Genomic DNA, 17,796 nt, shown 5'->3' on the forward strand with positions numbered 1-17,796 from the left:
CTGCACGGTTTTTTTTCTTAGAGGAGCATTGATATTGATATTAATTGAGCAGTTATTTAATGACGAGTGTGTGAAGAGGAATTCCAAGTGGTTTTTGTTGGTGAATATGGGCATGGCTAGACTTTCGTTTTTCACGCGTGCAAGGACTCGAGTCTCATGGACACTTATTTCACCTGAGACACGGACAATAGACGTTGACAGAGTGAATGTGGAGGTAGGCCTAGAAGTAATAGACCGTGTGGGCTGGGTTTCTGTGAACTGGCATAATGCACCGGATGACAGGTGTATGAGGAATCTGTGACTGTTGTTGAGTGTGCAGTAATTGTTCAAGGAATATGTATTTTTGTGTCCGGTCCCATACACCTGGAGATTATCAGGGACATTACAATCTGTCATTTTTTGTACAAGAGCTTTGCAGACGCTAGTGTTCGTCAACCGAGGCGAGGTAAGTTGCAAGCTAGTTGTGTATTGATTATGATGTCACGGGATATGTAAGATAAACGTCACGTGATATGAAAAATAGAAATATCTTACATACCTTTCTTTCATAGAATATCTGTATCTTACATACGTAGATATGAGAGAAAGAAATATCTTTCATATCATTCTTTCATAGGATATTTGTATCTTACATACATAGATGAAAGGTGAAGATAACGAACAGTGATCAATCTCATAATTCTTATAAGCAATACAAAATAAAGTGTTGGGCAAACACGGATCCCTTGATATACATTTGTACCAGAGGTGGGATCAGGTGCCTAGAAGGAGTAACCACCCCCTGTTAAGCGGTCACACCCGCCGTAAGCCGTAGTCAAAATCAGTATGCCAAGAACGGCCTAACAATAGGCCTGCAACATGTCAGACAACATTTGACCCAATGATAGGTTGTATTGGCAAACTAGATCGTTATAAGGACCATAGAATTTGCGAAGTGCTGATTTTATACTAGACTGTTGTAACCCCTGCACCATCAACGTGTTTGTCAGAAGCCTGCTTCGATTTAAAAACTGATCAAACGTAGAAGAAATTTTTGCATATCGAATCAGTTAATATATACACACCATATACAGGTGCTATTGGAATATTGCTACATAAATATGGGAAACTGATGATGGAGATGTTGAAATAATCCTGTTCGTCATAAAGTTCAGTCGTTAGTTTGCCGTTAATATATACTTTCAAAAATATCTAAGTATGAAGCCGGAGTGGACAACCCTTTGGTGTCTTTTATTTCGAGTTCACAGAGATATATCGAATTGACATCTGAATGAAAATTAACATTATATATAGATGAAACGTCGTCGATATATCTAACTGATGAAATGAAGGCCACAGCAAGTAAAGTTTTTGAATAAATTCTGCTTCAAAAGAATATAAAAACATGTCAGCTAACAAAGGAGCACAATTTGTGCCAATGAATATTCCAACAGACTGTTGGAAGACTTGATCACCAAAGACTACGAATATATTTTCAATGAGGAACTCCAGCATATTTTTTATTTCAACTTCAGGGTACTTGTGCTTGGAATCAGAGTGGTGTTTAACAAAGTAATTTTTGGATGACTGATCACTAGATATGAATATGTCCGTTTTCCATTTTTGTTGACGAAGAAACTGTCTAGATATGAGTGAAAGAAATATCTTTTCATAACTTTCTTTCCTATAATATCTGAATCTTAAATGCTTAGATAGGAGAGAAAATAGTGTTCAAAACAGCAGCTATCAACTGTAAAATTACAGGCAGTTTACCCCAACGCAGGATAAATCTGGTTCCGCGAAGCCCCACTATGGAAAAACTGCCATTGTATCATGGGGATGCGGTAAATAATGATCCACGTTGCTGCACTGTATGTACTGTAGAATATGATCTTGCGGTATTGCAAGTTCATATGTAATGATTATTGTGAGTATCATCACTCATGCATGCTTGAAGAAAATGAAATATTTCTAATCAATTTTTAATCAATTGTATTTTCTAGTATGTATTACGATAATACACTACTTAAGTGACTGTGTTGTTATTAGAATCGGCATTTTGTGATTTAAACAATATATATACTTATTTGTTGTATTTTACAGCAGCCTTAACCAGTTGAAATTTCATTTATTGTACAATACGTTATTACGTTATCATTTGGACAGGGATATCTTATATTCCACTTCACGGTATTGGAGTTACCCGACTTCAAATAATGTCATTACTTGTAATGGAACAGAGGAAATGCTGGCGAATTGCTCAAATACAACGCAGACCTCATCCTGTGTTGAAAACACCAAAATTCTGTGTGGCAGTATGTGTCATACTTTGATCTAATATTTTAGAAATCAGAATGTACTATAAACTTGCATAAGAGAATAAACACTCAGTTCCAAACACTGTGCTTCAAATAATGAGCGATATAATATTGTGATGTGTGTATGTACATAAATGTACCCCTTAACTTTCATATTCTTATTTCACTCTAGATTGCCCAAATTGGAAATACTCTAGTGATTGTTCTAAATCCTGTGATTGCAATCGAGAATATAGTTTGGGATGTAATGTCAATAATGGAACCTGTATTTGTCGAGATAATTTCAAAGGAGTTGATTGTAGTTGTCATGCAGCAACTGCAGACCCATGCTCCGGGCAGCATTCCATATGTAAATTTGACAGATGCGTTTGTGAAGAGGGATCCTTCAATCAGTCAACATCATGTTCAGGTAATAAGCATAGTCCTTGTATTTATATGTTTAGTGTAATATTTTCAGTGACCACTTATGATATTCATTCATGTTCGCCTCCTGCGTTCTTACAACTACATAGAAGGATATGCAAGGTGAAGATAACGAACAGTGATCAATCTCATAACTCCTATAAGCAATACAAAATAGATAGTTGGGCAAACATGGACCCATGGACACACCAGAGGTGGGATCAGGTGCCTAGGAGGAGTAAGAATCCCCTGTTGATATCTCTTTCTTTTAAATTTCAAATTTAGAGGCAGATTCTGTGGGACGACCATTATATACGCCCGTCATGTTATGGCGCTGTCTGATCGGCTGGCTGGCTCTCTGATATCATGTTTTCCAGACTTTTTTCTGTAACGAATGCATGCACAGCTTTTAAATTTGATCAGAACTTTTCCCTCACGAAGCGTAAGAGTGAGTTTGCTTTTCAGCTGGATTGGTGCACCATGACTTACTTTATGGCGAAAAATAAGTCAAACAGTTTTCCAAACTTTTTTCATTACAGATATTGCCCTGAAGTTTGGTCATAAGATATACAAGTTCAGTTTGCATTTCAGCTGGATTGGTCCGTCCGTTAATGACCTACTTTAGGGCTAAAAGTAGGTCAAACAGTTTTGCGGACTTTTTTTTCGGATTTCAAACATTTCGGTTGAGCATCACTGAAGAGACATTATTTGTCGAAATGCGCATCTGGTGCATCAAAATTGGTACCGTATAAGTTTTACATTAATACGATATAAAACAAAGTATATCACAGCTTGATGATGGCTGATACCACCTTAACTAAAGTTAAACAACTCATTGCATAAGACATTCATCCTACATAAAGCTTGTAAAGGGTGTATTATGTACCGTTTCCGATACTTAGAACTATTGTGGTGTATAATTTATTTGTCTTTGATGATTTCTATGCACTCAAATAATCCAGCGTTTCCTTGTCAACATAACTCCCTGAACTCAAGATTTTCCTGAGAAAATTCATAAACGTCTATTACTTATCTTAGTTATCTAGCAGAAACTTCCAGTTTGGATTAGTATTTAACAGTGGGTATTGCCGTGTGACAGCATGATAGCTTCTGAGAAATTTGATTGTACAGTGAAGCCTGTCTAATCTGACATGCTGTTGTGAAAATATCAATGTCGGTGTAGACAGTGTGTTGGATTACTCATTGTAAAAATTTGTTTATTCTTATTTTATTGTGTTCGGTGTTTGTCACGTCATAATCTCCCTTGTGCAACGTTTCGCGTGTGGTATTGTTATGACGTCGTTAACGTCCAACTTGTTTATTTGTTTACTGTAGTCTGGATGTAAGAGATCAATTTTGGTAAGAATTAGACTTATCTGATTTTGTTTATTCCTTGTTTAGATTACTAATTTATGCTATGTATTCAAGATTATTTAGCCTCTGTTACGTTATATCACTTTATTTCATAAAAACACTTCAAACAACGTAATTCATTGAATTGTATAATGTCCTGTATAGTATTGTATTGGTTCTTTAAGAGAATCGTCATCTTGTCACGTTATTAGATGTTTGTAGATAAATAATGATCAGATTCGATGCATGTTTGACTCCTTTTTTCGAACGGCAGTTACACTCATTGTTGAATATTTTGTGTTATCTTCAATATCATTATACGATGTCGAATATTTTCTTAACAGCTGACATACGTAATTGATACAAATAGTGAAATGGTGTTCAATTCTCATTAATTTATACATTGTATAATTCACAAATATTTATGCAATAAATATACAAAGCGGTAAATTTTAATGGTTACGGTAGAAGAAAGAATTCATGGTTGTTAATTTATAAATTGGTGGGTTTTTTTTCCTTTGTTTATTTATTAAATCTTTGTTTTATCTAATTTCAATTTGAACACAGTATATTCGTGAATTTAATAGAAAAAAATCGCCCCCAAATATAGTAGCAACAAAAAAAATTCTTAATTCTGACAATATTGTCACGGTAAGAAAATTAAATACATTTTTGAAAGCTATCCATCATACTCTGTCCTCTCTATAATGACTTTGTTTATATTGCTGCAATTGTGAGTATTGTGAACACATGCTATTGTATATTTGTATGAATACTTGTATCTACTTTCTCAATACCTTTGCACTATTGGTAAAGAGAATAAAGAAATTGAAAACAATGAATACATGTCATTATCCTGACCGAAGTCTTGAACAAACAATACCTTTAAATTGCCTGGCACCCGGTTACCTGGCCAACAGCAATTATGGTACACCTATCTGAAGTTAAACAACCTGTATAATTAAGTCGACTTACATGTACCTATGTGAAATTACAATGTTGTGTTGCTAAATTAGTGCCAGAATGGTTGAATTGTACAGCATTTTATTACATGAATTTTGTGAAGATTGTTTTGGAATGAATTGTTAAGTTTGGAATTCCAAGTGTACCAGATTGCATAGGTGTTGGATTGGACAGTGGGGAGTGCATGCATTTCAGAAACTGAAGCTTTATGTTTGTCTATTGATTAATAACCCAAACTAAAGAATGAAAATGGTGACGAAATTCGAAAGATGAATAAAATGATAAAGTGGGAATTTTCGAGGGATAAAAATGCTTTCGCGGGAGATTTATGCTTCTCGCTAAGAAATATCAGACTTTGCCGGAGCTTGTTAGTGGGATACTCTTGGGTAAATCGGGAACTTGTTAGCGGGATACACCTGGAATGAATCATGCGCTTACTAGTGAAATACTCTGGGTTAAATCAGGAACTTGTTAGTGGGATAAAGCAGGACCTTGTTAGTGGAATAAAGCAGGAACTTGTTAGTGGGATACCCCAGGGTTAAATCAGGAACTTGTTAGTGGGATAAAGAGGAACTTGTTAGTGGGATAAAGCAGGAACTTGTTAGTGGGATAAATCAGAACCTTGTTAGTGGGTTAAAGCAGGAACTTGTTAGTGGGATAAAGCAGGAACTTGTTAGTGGGATAAATCAGGACCTTGTTAGTGGGTTCAACCAGGAACTTGTTAGTGGGATAAAGCAGGAACTTGTTAGTGGGATAAAGCAGGAACTTGTTAGGAACTTGTTAGTGGGATAAAGCAGGAACTTGTTAGTGGGATAAAGCAGGAACTTGTTAGTGGGATAAATCAGGACCTTGTTAGTGGGATAAAGCAGGAACTTGTTAGTGGGATACCCCAGGGTTAAATCAGGAACTTGTTAGTGGGATAAAGCAGGAACTTGTTAGTGGGATAAAGCAGGAACGTGTTAGTGGGATAAATCAGGAACTTGTTAGTGGGATAAAGCAGGAACTTGTTAGTGGGATAAATCAGGACCTTGTTAGTGGGATAGATCAGGAGCTTGTTAGTGTGATAGATCAGGAGCATGTTAATGGGATAAATCAGGAGCTTATTAGCGGGATAAATCAGGAGCTTGTTAGCGGGATAAATCAGGAACTTTTTAGCGGGATAAATCAGGAACTTGTTAGCGGGATAAATCAGGAACGTGTTAGTGGGATAAATCAAGAGCTTGCTAGTGGGACTCTTCCAGGATAAATCAGAAGCTTGTTAGTGGGATACTCCTTGGATAAATCAAGAGCTTTTTGGTGGAATAAATCACAAACGTGTTAGTGGGATATTCCTGGTATAAATCAGGAGCTTGTTAGTGATATACTCCTGGGATAAATCAGGAGCTTCTTAGCGGGATAAATCAGGAGCTTCTTAGCGGGATAAATCAGGAGCTTATTAGTGGGATACTCCTGGGATAGATCAGGAGCTTGTTTGCGGGATAAATCAAGAGCTTGTTAGTGGAATAATCCTGGGATAAGTGAGGAGCTTGTAAGTGGGATACCCGCGGGATAAACCAGGAGCTTGTTAGCGGAATAAATCAGGAGCTTGTTAGTGGGGTACGCCTGGGATAAATCAGGAGCTTGTTACATGTAGAGGGATAAATCAGGAGCTTGTCAACTGGATATTCCTGGGATAAATCAGGATCTTGTTCGCGTGATGAATCGGGAGCTTGTTAGTCGGACACTCCCGGGGTAAATCATGAACTTGTTCGCGGGATAATCCTGGGATAAATCAGGAGCTTTTTAGTGGGATAAATCAAAAGCTTGTTAGTAGGATAAATTAAGAGCTTGTTTGTGGGATAAATCAGGAGCTTGTTGGTGGGATAATCCTAGGATAAATCAGGAGCTCGTTAGTGGTATAAATCAGGAGCTTGTTGATGGGATAATCCTAGGATAAATCAGGAGCTCGTTAGTGGTATAAATCAGGAGGTTGTTAGTGAGATAAATCAGGAGCTTGTTAGTGGGATAAATCACGAGTTTATTAGTTGGATACTTCTACTATAATAAATCAGGAGCTGTTAATGGGATACTCTCAGGATAAACCAGGAACTTGTTAGCGTTACACTCCTGGGGAAAATCAGGAGATTGTTAGCGAGATAAACCAGGAGCTTGTTAGTGGGATAAATCAGGAGCTTGTTAGAAGGAAACTCCTGGAATAAATCAGGTGCTTGTTAGTGGGAAATTCCTGAGATAAATCAGGAGATTTAACATGTAGTAGGATATTCATAAATTATCTGTGCTCTGTGAAATTATACCTTTCATTGATGTATCATGCATTTATTCTGTGTTTCTCTAGATTTAAAAGATATCATCTACTTTTGCTCTTTCCAAACCTATCTTTGGCGAGACACTTGTAGTATAAGAACTTTGAAGGGCCATGGGAATCGAAACACTGTAAGTTGTTAGCACTCTTTATAACACACATGTACATGTATTCTATAAAAGGACCAGCCTACTTAAGCTATAGCTTGTTGTCCCTTTTTTACATGTACCATCCCTCTTTTTAAACAAAAAATTATTTATCTATTATAGTTTTTGGTAAACATTAAACATTGATATATCTGCGGTAAGTGTACAGTCCTTTTCCCCAGAGATATTGGAAGATAAGGGTAGAAAACTAAGTTTTAAATAGTCACACTTAGCTAGAAAACTACAGAATTACTATCCGAGGTCAACACAGGTAAGTGAGGTAAAAGAAAATGTATCAGTTTTTGCAGATCTTTATTGTATTTATTTTTATGAATTTCATAACCAGCACAAGATTGTCCGGTCTTACCTTTTGGATATAATTTTCTTTATTACATAAAAGACGTATAATATAGAAAAGAGAAATCCAACAACCTTCTGCTCGATATAAACAAAGGTTTTAAAAAATGGTCATTCGATGAATATCAATAGAGATTTAACAAAAACAGACAAATCCGACTTCAAAAGATGGCATAGCTCTTAATATTGACAAATTTTCAGTAAATAAACTGCCAAACCTCTAAGTCAAGGTATTTTAAAATGAACATATTGGGCGTTGTAAATTGCATAATTCAAACTTGGATGTTTTACATAATCATCGGGAGTCATATGTCACAGCTAAAGTGGGGAGGTCCTTTATCTATCTATCTATCTATCTATATGTATGTATATATAGGAATTTGAAAAAATTTTTAAAAAAATGTAACATGTCAATTGAAAAATCCAGTTGGACTTAACCTGAACAATATGTACCACCTGAGAAAAGGCGGTGGGCGTTTTGCGAATATCTTGCATGTACAGTGTAACGGTTTCTGATACCATTAGTATACTAGCGCATTGCTTTTATTTCACCTTCAAACTACCATATCATTGAATTTGTATAATTTTTATGCTGTGAAAAAACTATGGATGTTTCATGTATGACCTTACTTTCACGTTTTGATTGCAGTATGTATCTTCTAGTTCTTGTTTCAGTTAAGACTGTGTGAACTTATTTTTACATTTTGATTGTAGTACGTGTCATATGGATTTTGGAGGCCAAAGGCTGGTAGTGACGATTTAAATTATCTTTATGTGGGTATACGACCTTACTATGCCTCTGCCGATTCCTATTTCAACGAAATGAACTTGACATTGCATATAGCACGTAAGTTTGTTATTTTGACTCACCTAAGCTATCCTGATCAATGCGTTTTCATTCTCATTAAGTTTTCAGGTCACCTATATCACTCGGGTAACCTGATGCAATTGTAGTCTATCGTTGTCTGTTGTGCATTAACATCTGAACATGATGGACTTCTTCCCTGAAAATGCTGGGCCATTTTTCATCAAATGTGGTATATGGAACATCTTTACTTTAGAATAAGGGGAAGTTTTGAATTTCATTGCCCCTGCTTCCCTTGTGCTTAAGTGGTGGGGTAAAAAACAATGATGCAACGTCTAAAAATATATTCTAGTTAGGGACATCTAGCAGACAAACTGTGCGTATAGTCATGACGAGCAAGAATGCCTCTACCAAAGTATTAAATGCATGGCTCTTGGATGATGGGGATGGTGTTGGGTGTTCGGTTAAATCAAAGAGTACACGCCATGCCTATCGTTCACAAAGCATGCAAGTCACGCCTACAAAGTGGTCAGTATTGCGTGCGAAGCGTTCCTGCAAACCGTTCACCGATCAGTGCAGACCGTTCAGCGTTCCTTGCAAACAGTGCAAAAAGCGTTTCGTGCCGTTCCGTGTAAGCGGTGTAGTAGTACGCTTCAGGGTCTGTATATTGTTTTTATATGTAAAACATTCAAAATAGCTTCTTCTTTAATGCTGAAAGGACTGCTGGCGATGCCTATTGGGATGGAGGGGTCGCTTGTACAGGTCTGTTGATGATGTCTATAGGGATGGAGGGGTCGCTTGTAAAGGTCTGGTGGTGATGCTTATTGGGATGGAGGGGTCGCTTGTAAAGGTCTGGTGGTGATGCTTATTGGGATGGAGGGTTCGCTTGTAAAGGTCTGCTGGTGATGTCTATAGGGATGGAGGGGTCGCTTGTAAAGGTCTGCTGGTGATGTCTATATGGATGGAGGGGTCGCTTGTAAAGGTCTGCTGGTGATGTATATAGGGATCGAGCGTACACTTGTACAGGTCTGTTTATGATGTCTATTGGGATGGTGGGGTAGTTTGATTGGATGAGGTGTCTGACATTGTCTCACCTCTTCATTAGCCACAAAGGTTTTATGTGTAAATACGAATTTTTGGCTTTGGCATGGCGAAACTATTAAACATTGAGGATATATATATGTGTGCTGTGAATCAGCCAGAGGTTTTGCTGGATTTCACTTATATTGCCAACGCAATAGACATGCGAGCAGCTATGAAATAGTAAATTAATTCCCTTCAATCTCTAGACTGTCTAACCTGAAGTACAACAACCAGGTTGGGAACACTATCCATGATTTATTATCCATAGAGACCAAAGCGTATGACTAAATAATTACATAAAGCAAAATCACATAAAGAGATATCATGTATCATGTTTAACCTCCAGTGCTCAAACTGGTATAAAGTAGTATGTATCCCTAAGTGTGTGACAAATAGTCCATATTAATTTATGATTCTATCAACAGAAGAGCTATATTTCTATTTGGTGACCTTGATTGTTAAGTCCTTGTCGTGTTCTTGTTCACATGTACAATCATGCACAAAGTATGGTATCATTCATTGTCGTCTTCTACTCATAGCATCAGCTGTGGGTATCCGAGGACGGTTCGGTATCATTAAAGTCACGATAATTGAATTGATATTCCAAATTATCCGTAAGAGTGAGCCATTTCATCAATGAGCAAAACTATACTTTCAAAAGAAATAGAATTGGACAGTTTTTGTTAATTCATTATACATTACATGTATATGATAATCTATCTCATAAATTAAATTCAAAGTAGAACTGACATGTTGTTTCTGCTGTGTTCAGGGAAACAGTTCTGTTTATATTTCGACTATGTGGTTAGTGGACGTGGGTCAATAACAGTATCAACAATAGACAGTATGAACTTGGAATCAACAGTAGCCACTCTGTCAGGCCGGTCTCCGAAAAACTGGACAACCAAATACACAGAAATAAATGGAAAGCGCCCTATAAATCAGGTATGATATATAAAAACTTACCTGAAACTCCTTCATAACTTTAACGCTCTCATCAATGTTTTATTAGCATTGTTCTAGCGCGGTTCTACTGAAACGTGTGGCAGACAACAATTACGCCATCTTTTGACGTTACGTCATAGTCATAATAGAGGTAAGGGAGGTTTGTGCTTGACGCATCACATGCGCACACCTATACATAAATAAAGCGCAGAAAATTTCACTTTTATTTGGATACCCACTTCTGCCCTACCCGAGGTTGAACTCACGACCTGCGGTACCAAATCTCCTAGCAGCATGTAAAAAATCTCGTGTATATATATATATATATATATATATATATATATATATATATATATATAAGCCATCTTATCATCTTATTATCGCGAGATCTCATTCGTGGATCTACTGAAAAACTTAAACTTTGACAATCAGCACGAAAATGTAGTTATTTTATAGTGGCAAACAACTGCAGTTTATTGTTCGTTTTTCAACTTTAAATTTAAACCTTTCAAATACCGGAAAATCGCTTTCTCCTCCGTACTCGTCCATTGATATAAACACCACCTTATATGGACATATGCAGATAACTTGACAATCAAAATGAAAGATGAAGACAACGAACAGTGATCAATATCATAACTCCCATAAGCAATACAAAATAACAATCTAATTAAAATCAGACTTTTTATATCCGCGCCGTATACTCTGTGTAAGTATATCTGACATAACCCGATTAGGGGTCATGTTCATGTGAACTTTATGTTAGCCAATCTATGAAATCATCGGTGTTCACAATTCAAGAAAAATTACTGCGATTGTTTGGTTTCAAAGAAAACACATCGCAGCTATTTATGACGTCACAATGTACCTTTATGTCAACTTGCGTTATATTCCTCGCGTTAATTAAGTAAACCATCTTGAAAACTATTCAAATCGTACCCATCCTTATTCATACATAAATCGCAATTCACAATTAATTTAATCTGGGTGTATTTTACACCGTACGTTTTGTTGTTTGTATGGACGGAATAGATTAGGTTGATTGATTGTATCTTGCTTAACGTCTCGCTCGAGAATTTTTCACTTATATGGAGACGTCACCAAGACCGGTGAAGGGCTTCAAATTTAGGCCTATACGCTCGGAGCTTACGCCCATTGAGCAGTGAGGGTTCTTTAGCGTGCCACACCTACTGTGACATGGGCCTTCCATTTTTCAGGTCATTTCTGAGGACCTGTGACATTCACACCTGATGCCGAGCGTTTGGCGATGGAACTGTCACTGTCGCATGCGGGGTGAACGCTCTAACCTCTCGGCCACCGCGGCGACTGCGAAAGTTTAAAACTCCTTATCAGAAAAAATACAATTTTATAGTGTGAAATAAACTTCGCGGGAGAGAGATGACTTCAACTTGTTTACGAATTGCCGGGAACCGCCTTAATAGCCATCATTGTCTGCATGGCGCAATCTGACTTGCTGATAGCTCTCATGAATATTTCAAGCGAAAGGTCATGCAGACATGACCCCCTATGGGGTTATGTCAGATCCTATTGTAGCGATTGTGAGCGTATTTTAGGATCTGATTTTAATTAGATTGTACAAAATAGATAGTTAGGTAAACACGGACCCCTGGACACACCAGGGGTGGGATCAGGTGTCTAGGAGGAGTAAGCATCCCCTGTCGACCAGTCACACCCGCCGTGAGCCCTATATCCTGAACAGGTCAACGGATTTATTCGTAGTCAAAATCAGTGTGACAAGAACAGCCTAACATATGGTGCCTCCTAGGCACCTGATCCCACCTCTGGTGTGTCCAGGGGTCCGTGTTTACCCAACTATCTATTTTGTGTTGCTTATAGGAGTTATGAGATTGATCACTGTTCGTTATCTTCACCTTGCATGAGTTATATAACATTTTTAAATAACAAAACCAAAGAATTTAATTCATTAAGACATTTATTATACATTATTTGACACATGAATGAAATTTATTGCGAATTCTGACCAAAGTAGAAAACTGACTTTTTTTTTTAATTTCGCTCATCTGTTTACCTTTACTTAGCAACTTACTTTGAATTTCGAACCCAAGCAGAATTGATGTGTGCGAGGGATGATATACCTCTTTTGGAGGGCAATAAAACTGTTTCCGGTGTGATATCACTTTCCGGGAAGAATTATAACTGTTATCGATGTGATTCAGGAGTTTTCAGGGCATACATGTATTCTGTGACAAATATCAAATTTGTGTCATATAGCGAAAACTAGTACAAAATATCATATAACATATTGATATACTATTAATCTATTCAGAGGGTCACATGCAAACTATGAGAAGATATAAAGCCATTTAGACTAATGCAAATCTTAAAGACAACTTATCAACGCGAGTTTTAAGTGAACTACAGTCTCTATCATAAAGTGTATTTACTGTACGAACACAGATGAAGCTTATCATCTTACTTTGTGAGTTTTCAACAAAAGATACTTGAAGGGAATAATGGCAATTTTGTCAAGAAATACACATCTCTGGTTCATTACGGCAGCAACATTTGTGTTCAATGAAATATGAAGATAACCCCACAATCCCTATAAGCAATACTAAATAGAGAGTTGGGCAAACACTGACCTAGTGTTAATCCATGATATTTCTATTTTAGATAAAAATTAGATTGGAGGAGAAAACAGCCATTGACAAAATTGTTGCAGCAGTGACCTCATGTGGTGAGGATATAATCAGTAATATTCTTCCTTACGTAGAATACATTCGAATGAATTTTGAATTATGGGCAATATTTTTCAGATGATATCAAAACTAATCTTTCATGTTCTGCAATTTAGTATGCCCAGACTGGACATATGGTCAAAATTGTGACAAATGTGCTTGTGTTCGGCTGCACACACAGTCTTGCGATAAAACCCGCGGGACTTGCCAGTGTAAAGCGGGATATACTGGAGAGGCTTGTCAATGTGAAGATAACGGGAAACCTTGCTTACATGGTATGTATTTCTGTTTAGAATCAGGGAAATTGTATTTCTTTTAAATTGAATTTTCGTGGTTTTCACACAAGACATTTTGATCCGCTCACCTACGATCGCTATGTGTATAGCGATCGTAGTTGAGCGGATCCAAGAAAGATATAATTTCAATTAGATTACTTATGATACACAATGGCACGTAAAATCTCAATAGTAAATATGTCTATCGCAAGATTTGAATTTTGTCATTTTCAATAACACACACAAAAATATTTCCTTTAAAGCACATTTAAATTTATGTTTGGCATGAAAAGATTTGATTTTGCACAAAAAGTCAAAACATTTAGTGACATGGGAAATATTCTTTAACATAACCGACAAAGGTGTTGAGTTTTCAAATTGAAATTTACAACCAAACATATATCACTATTTTGTTACTTTATCAATTGATAACTTTATACGTCACTCTGATGACCCATTGCAATTGGTCAGCATCCTTCATCATGTGTCAACATTTTTCACTTCTTGATAACTACCATTCCAATTCTTTTCGAAGTTGGTATGAAGCATCATTGGGGCAAGGGGAAAACACCCTGGTAAATTTGAACTTCGGGATTCCTGCATCCCTGGATCCTTAGAAGTAGAACAAAATCTGCCAAAAATTCAGATCGGTAAAGTTGGCTACTAGTAACCAGCTACTAGTAACTGGCTACTTAAAAAGAGAAAAGTTGGCTACTAGTAGCCAGCTACTTGAACCAGGAAAAGTTAGTTACTAGTAGCCAGTTACTAGTAGCCAGCTACTAAAAGTATGAAAAGTTAGCTACTCGTAGCCAGCTACTACAAAATATAAAAGTTATAATTACTGATAGCTCGCTACCAGATAAAGGTTAATGAGTTTGAAAATTATTATCTATCGGATTTATTTCTAAAGAGGACGTATGAAATTTCATGCTCAATTATCCCCAATTACATAAAGTTGCAATGCAAAATACGAATAAACTTTTTCAACTGAGTGTTTACTTTAAAAGTGATACGGATTGAATTCAGACCTTCCAGCATTTGATATACCATCCATTTTGAGATATCTGCTACTTTTATAATTTGATTCGAGTTACCCTGAAATTTCAACATAAGTGTGAATACCGTAAGAAACTTTATGTTTGACTTTATGTTTGTATTAGATATCTGACGAATTTACGACTATACATATGGCAAGAAGTGATAGATGGTGTTTTGGTACGCCACGAATTTTCAGATATCGCTCTTTAGGAAATCAGTTACTTATACATTTTGATTATCGGTACAATGAAATTTAAAGATCCGTGTGAATACCTTAAGGAACTCCGTGTTTATATCATATATTTAACTAACTTACAACGATACGTATGGCGAGTAGTGATATTGGGTATCGTGAAATGTCATCAATTTTCAGATAACACGCTTAAGGAAGTCAGCTACATATACTTTTTGATGGCAAGTAAACTGAAATTTCAAGTTTTTCGCAAATATCTTAAGGAACTCTGAGTTTGTATTAGATATCTGACTAATTTACAATTATCAACGTGAAGAAGAGTGATATTAGGTATCTTGACATGCCATAAATTTCCAGATATCACGCTTAAGGAAGTCAGCTACTTATACCTTTTGATTCCTGGTAACCTGAAATTTCAAGTTTTTCATAAATATCTTAAAGAACTCCTTGTTTGTATTAGATATCTGACTAATTTACAACTACCCACCTGAAGAGGTGTGATATTAGGTATCTTGATATGCCAACAATTTTCGGATATCATACTTAACGAAGTCAGCTACTTATACCTTTTGATTCCAGGTAACCTGAAATTTCAAGTTTTTCATAAATATCTTAAAGAACTCTGTGCTTGTATTAGATAGCTGATTAGTTTACGACTATCCATGTGAAGTGGAGTGGTACTAGGTATCTTGATATGCAATTAATTTTGAGATATCACGCTTAAGGAAGTCAGCTACTTATACCTTTTGATTGCAGGTAACCTGAAAATTAAAGTTTTTAGAAAATATATTAAGGAACTCCGTCTTTGTTTTAAATATCTGATTAATTTACCAATGCACATATGACAAAATCTGATATTAGGTATCTTGATATCCCATCAATTTTCAGATATCACTCTTAAGGAAGTCAGCTACATATACCTTTTGATGGCAGGTAAATTGAAATTTCAAGTTTTTCGCAAATATCTTAAGGAACTCTGTATTTGTATTAGATATCTGACTAATTTACAACTACCCACGTGAAGTGGTGTGATATTAGGTATCTTGATATGCCAACAATTTTGAGATATCATAATTAACGAAGTCAGCTACTTATACCTTTTGATTCCAGGTAACCTGAAATTTCAAGTTTTTCATAAATATCTTAAAGAACTCCTTGTTTGTATTAGATATCTGACTAGTTTACAACTATCCATGTGAAGTGGAATGGTATTAGGTATCTTGATATGACATCAATTTTCAGATATCACCCTTAAGGAAGTCAGTTACTTATACCTTTTGATTGCAGGTAACATGAAATTTCAAGCTTTGTACCAATATTTTAAGGAACTCTGAGTTTGTATTAGATATCTGACTAAGAAGTAGGTACAGTTTCTACAGTCATCTGGCCCAAAATATTGATGATTTCACATGGAGCTCAAATCCTGGCATTCAATTAAGGAATAGTTTAGCAAACCCAAAATTCACTCAGTTTGATCAGCAAAATGATTTGTGTCATATGACGAGAGCTTGCAGTTGGTATAAAATTGCAAAAATGCCATTTTCAATGAAAATATCCACAAATTCGGGTGGTTTTCCTTTTAGAAAACATACAGCGCATGCGTCGAGCAAATTCATATTGAAGCATGTTTTTCTTCTCAAAATAATACACAATATATATCATTTTCATTTTGCTCGACAAATGCGCACATCTTTTCCTGAGCAATAATTTGTATGACATTTGACAGTTTTCAGGCTTATTTTGAGAAAAAGGCGGGAAATGTCTTATTCATGATGTAATAATGCTATCCATTTAGGACTATCATTCTGATTTTGTTGACATAGTATACCTGGCATTTATTTTACTTTCTTAAAACGCTGATTAAGGTTAATTCCAGACACATTTTATAGAGAGAAATCTTTTGGGCCTTTTTATGTATACAACCGTACCTTGTTCTTTACAATTATCAAAGTGAAGAAGAGTGATATTAGGTATCTTGACATGCCATAAATTTCCAGATATCACGCTTAAGGAAGTCAGCTACTTATATCTTTTGATTCCTGGTAACCTGAAATTTCAAGTTTTTCATAAATATCTTAAAGAACTCTGTGTTTGTATTAGATATCTGACTAATTTACAACTACCCACCTGAAGAGGTGTGATATTAGGTATCTTGATATGCCAACAATTTTCGGATATCATACTTAACGAAGTCAGCTACTTATACCTTTTGATTCCAGGTAACCTGAAATTTCAAGTTTTTCATAAATATCTTAAAGAACTCCTTGTTTGTATTAGATATCTGACTAATTTACAATTATCAAAGTGAAGAAGAGTGATATTAAGTATTTTGACATGCCATAACTTTCCAGATATCACTCTTAAGGAAGTCAGCTACTTATACCTTTTGATTCCTGGTATCCTGAAATTTCAAGTTTTTCATAAATATCTTAAAGAACTATGTGTTTGTATTAGATACCTGACTAGTTTACAACTATCCATGTGAAGTGGAGTGGTACTAAATATCTTAATTGATATGCCATTAATTTTGAGATATCACGCTTAAGGAAGTCAGCTACTTATACCGTTTGATTGCAGGTAACCTGAAAATTAACGTTTTTAGAAAATATTTTAAGGAACTCCATCTTTGTTTTAAATATCTGATTAATTTACCAATGCACATATGACAAAATCTGATATTAGGTATCTTGACATGCCATAAATTTCCAGATATCACGCTTAAGGAAGTCAGCTACTTATACCTTTTGATTCCTGGTAACCTGGAATTTCAGGTTTTTCATAAATATCTTAAAGAACTCTGTATTTGTATTAGATATCTGACTAATTTACAACTATCCACGTAAAGAGGTGTGATATTAGGTATCTTGATATGCTAACAATTTTCGAATATCATACTTAACGAAGTCAGCTACATTGA

At 36.0% G+C, this 17,796-nt stretch overlaps 1 protein-coding gene across 3 annotated transcripts in view; it reads left to right on the plus strand.

The window, feature by feature from the left end:
* The window catches only part of LOC125645466 (uncharacterized), a 147,297-nt gene that overhangs the window by 101,209 nt on the left and 28,292 nt on the right, over positions 1 to 17,796 (plus strand). For all 3 annotated transcript variants that reach the window (XM_056140159.1, XM_048871008.2, XM_048871007.2), the window contains exons 29-35: positions 2,146 to 2,294; positions 2,470 to 2,706; positions 7,351 to 7,448; positions 8,535 to 8,667; positions 10,481 to 10,653; positions 13,309 to 13,372; positions 13,490 to 13,648. In XM_056140159.1, the coding sequence (XP_055996134.1) occupies positions 2,146 to 2,294; positions 2,470 to 2,706; positions 7,351 to 7,448; positions 8,535 to 8,667; positions 10,481 to 10,653; positions 13,309 to 13,372; positions 13,490 to 13,648 (1,013 nt within the window). The remainder of the gene's footprint in view (positions 1 to 2,145; positions 2,295 to 2,469; positions 2,707 to 7,350; positions 7,449 to 8,534; positions 8,668 to 10,480; positions 10,654 to 13,308; positions 13,373 to 13,489; positions 13,649 to 17,796) is intronic.

This window comes from Ostrea edulis, chromosome 6, assembly GCF_947568905.1.
Source record: "Ostrea edulis chromosome 6, xbOstEdul1.1, whole genome shotgun sequence".
NCBI classification, from domain to species: domain Eukaryota; kingdom Metazoa; phylum Mollusca; class Bivalvia; order Ostreida; family Ostreidae; genus Ostrea; species Ostrea edulis.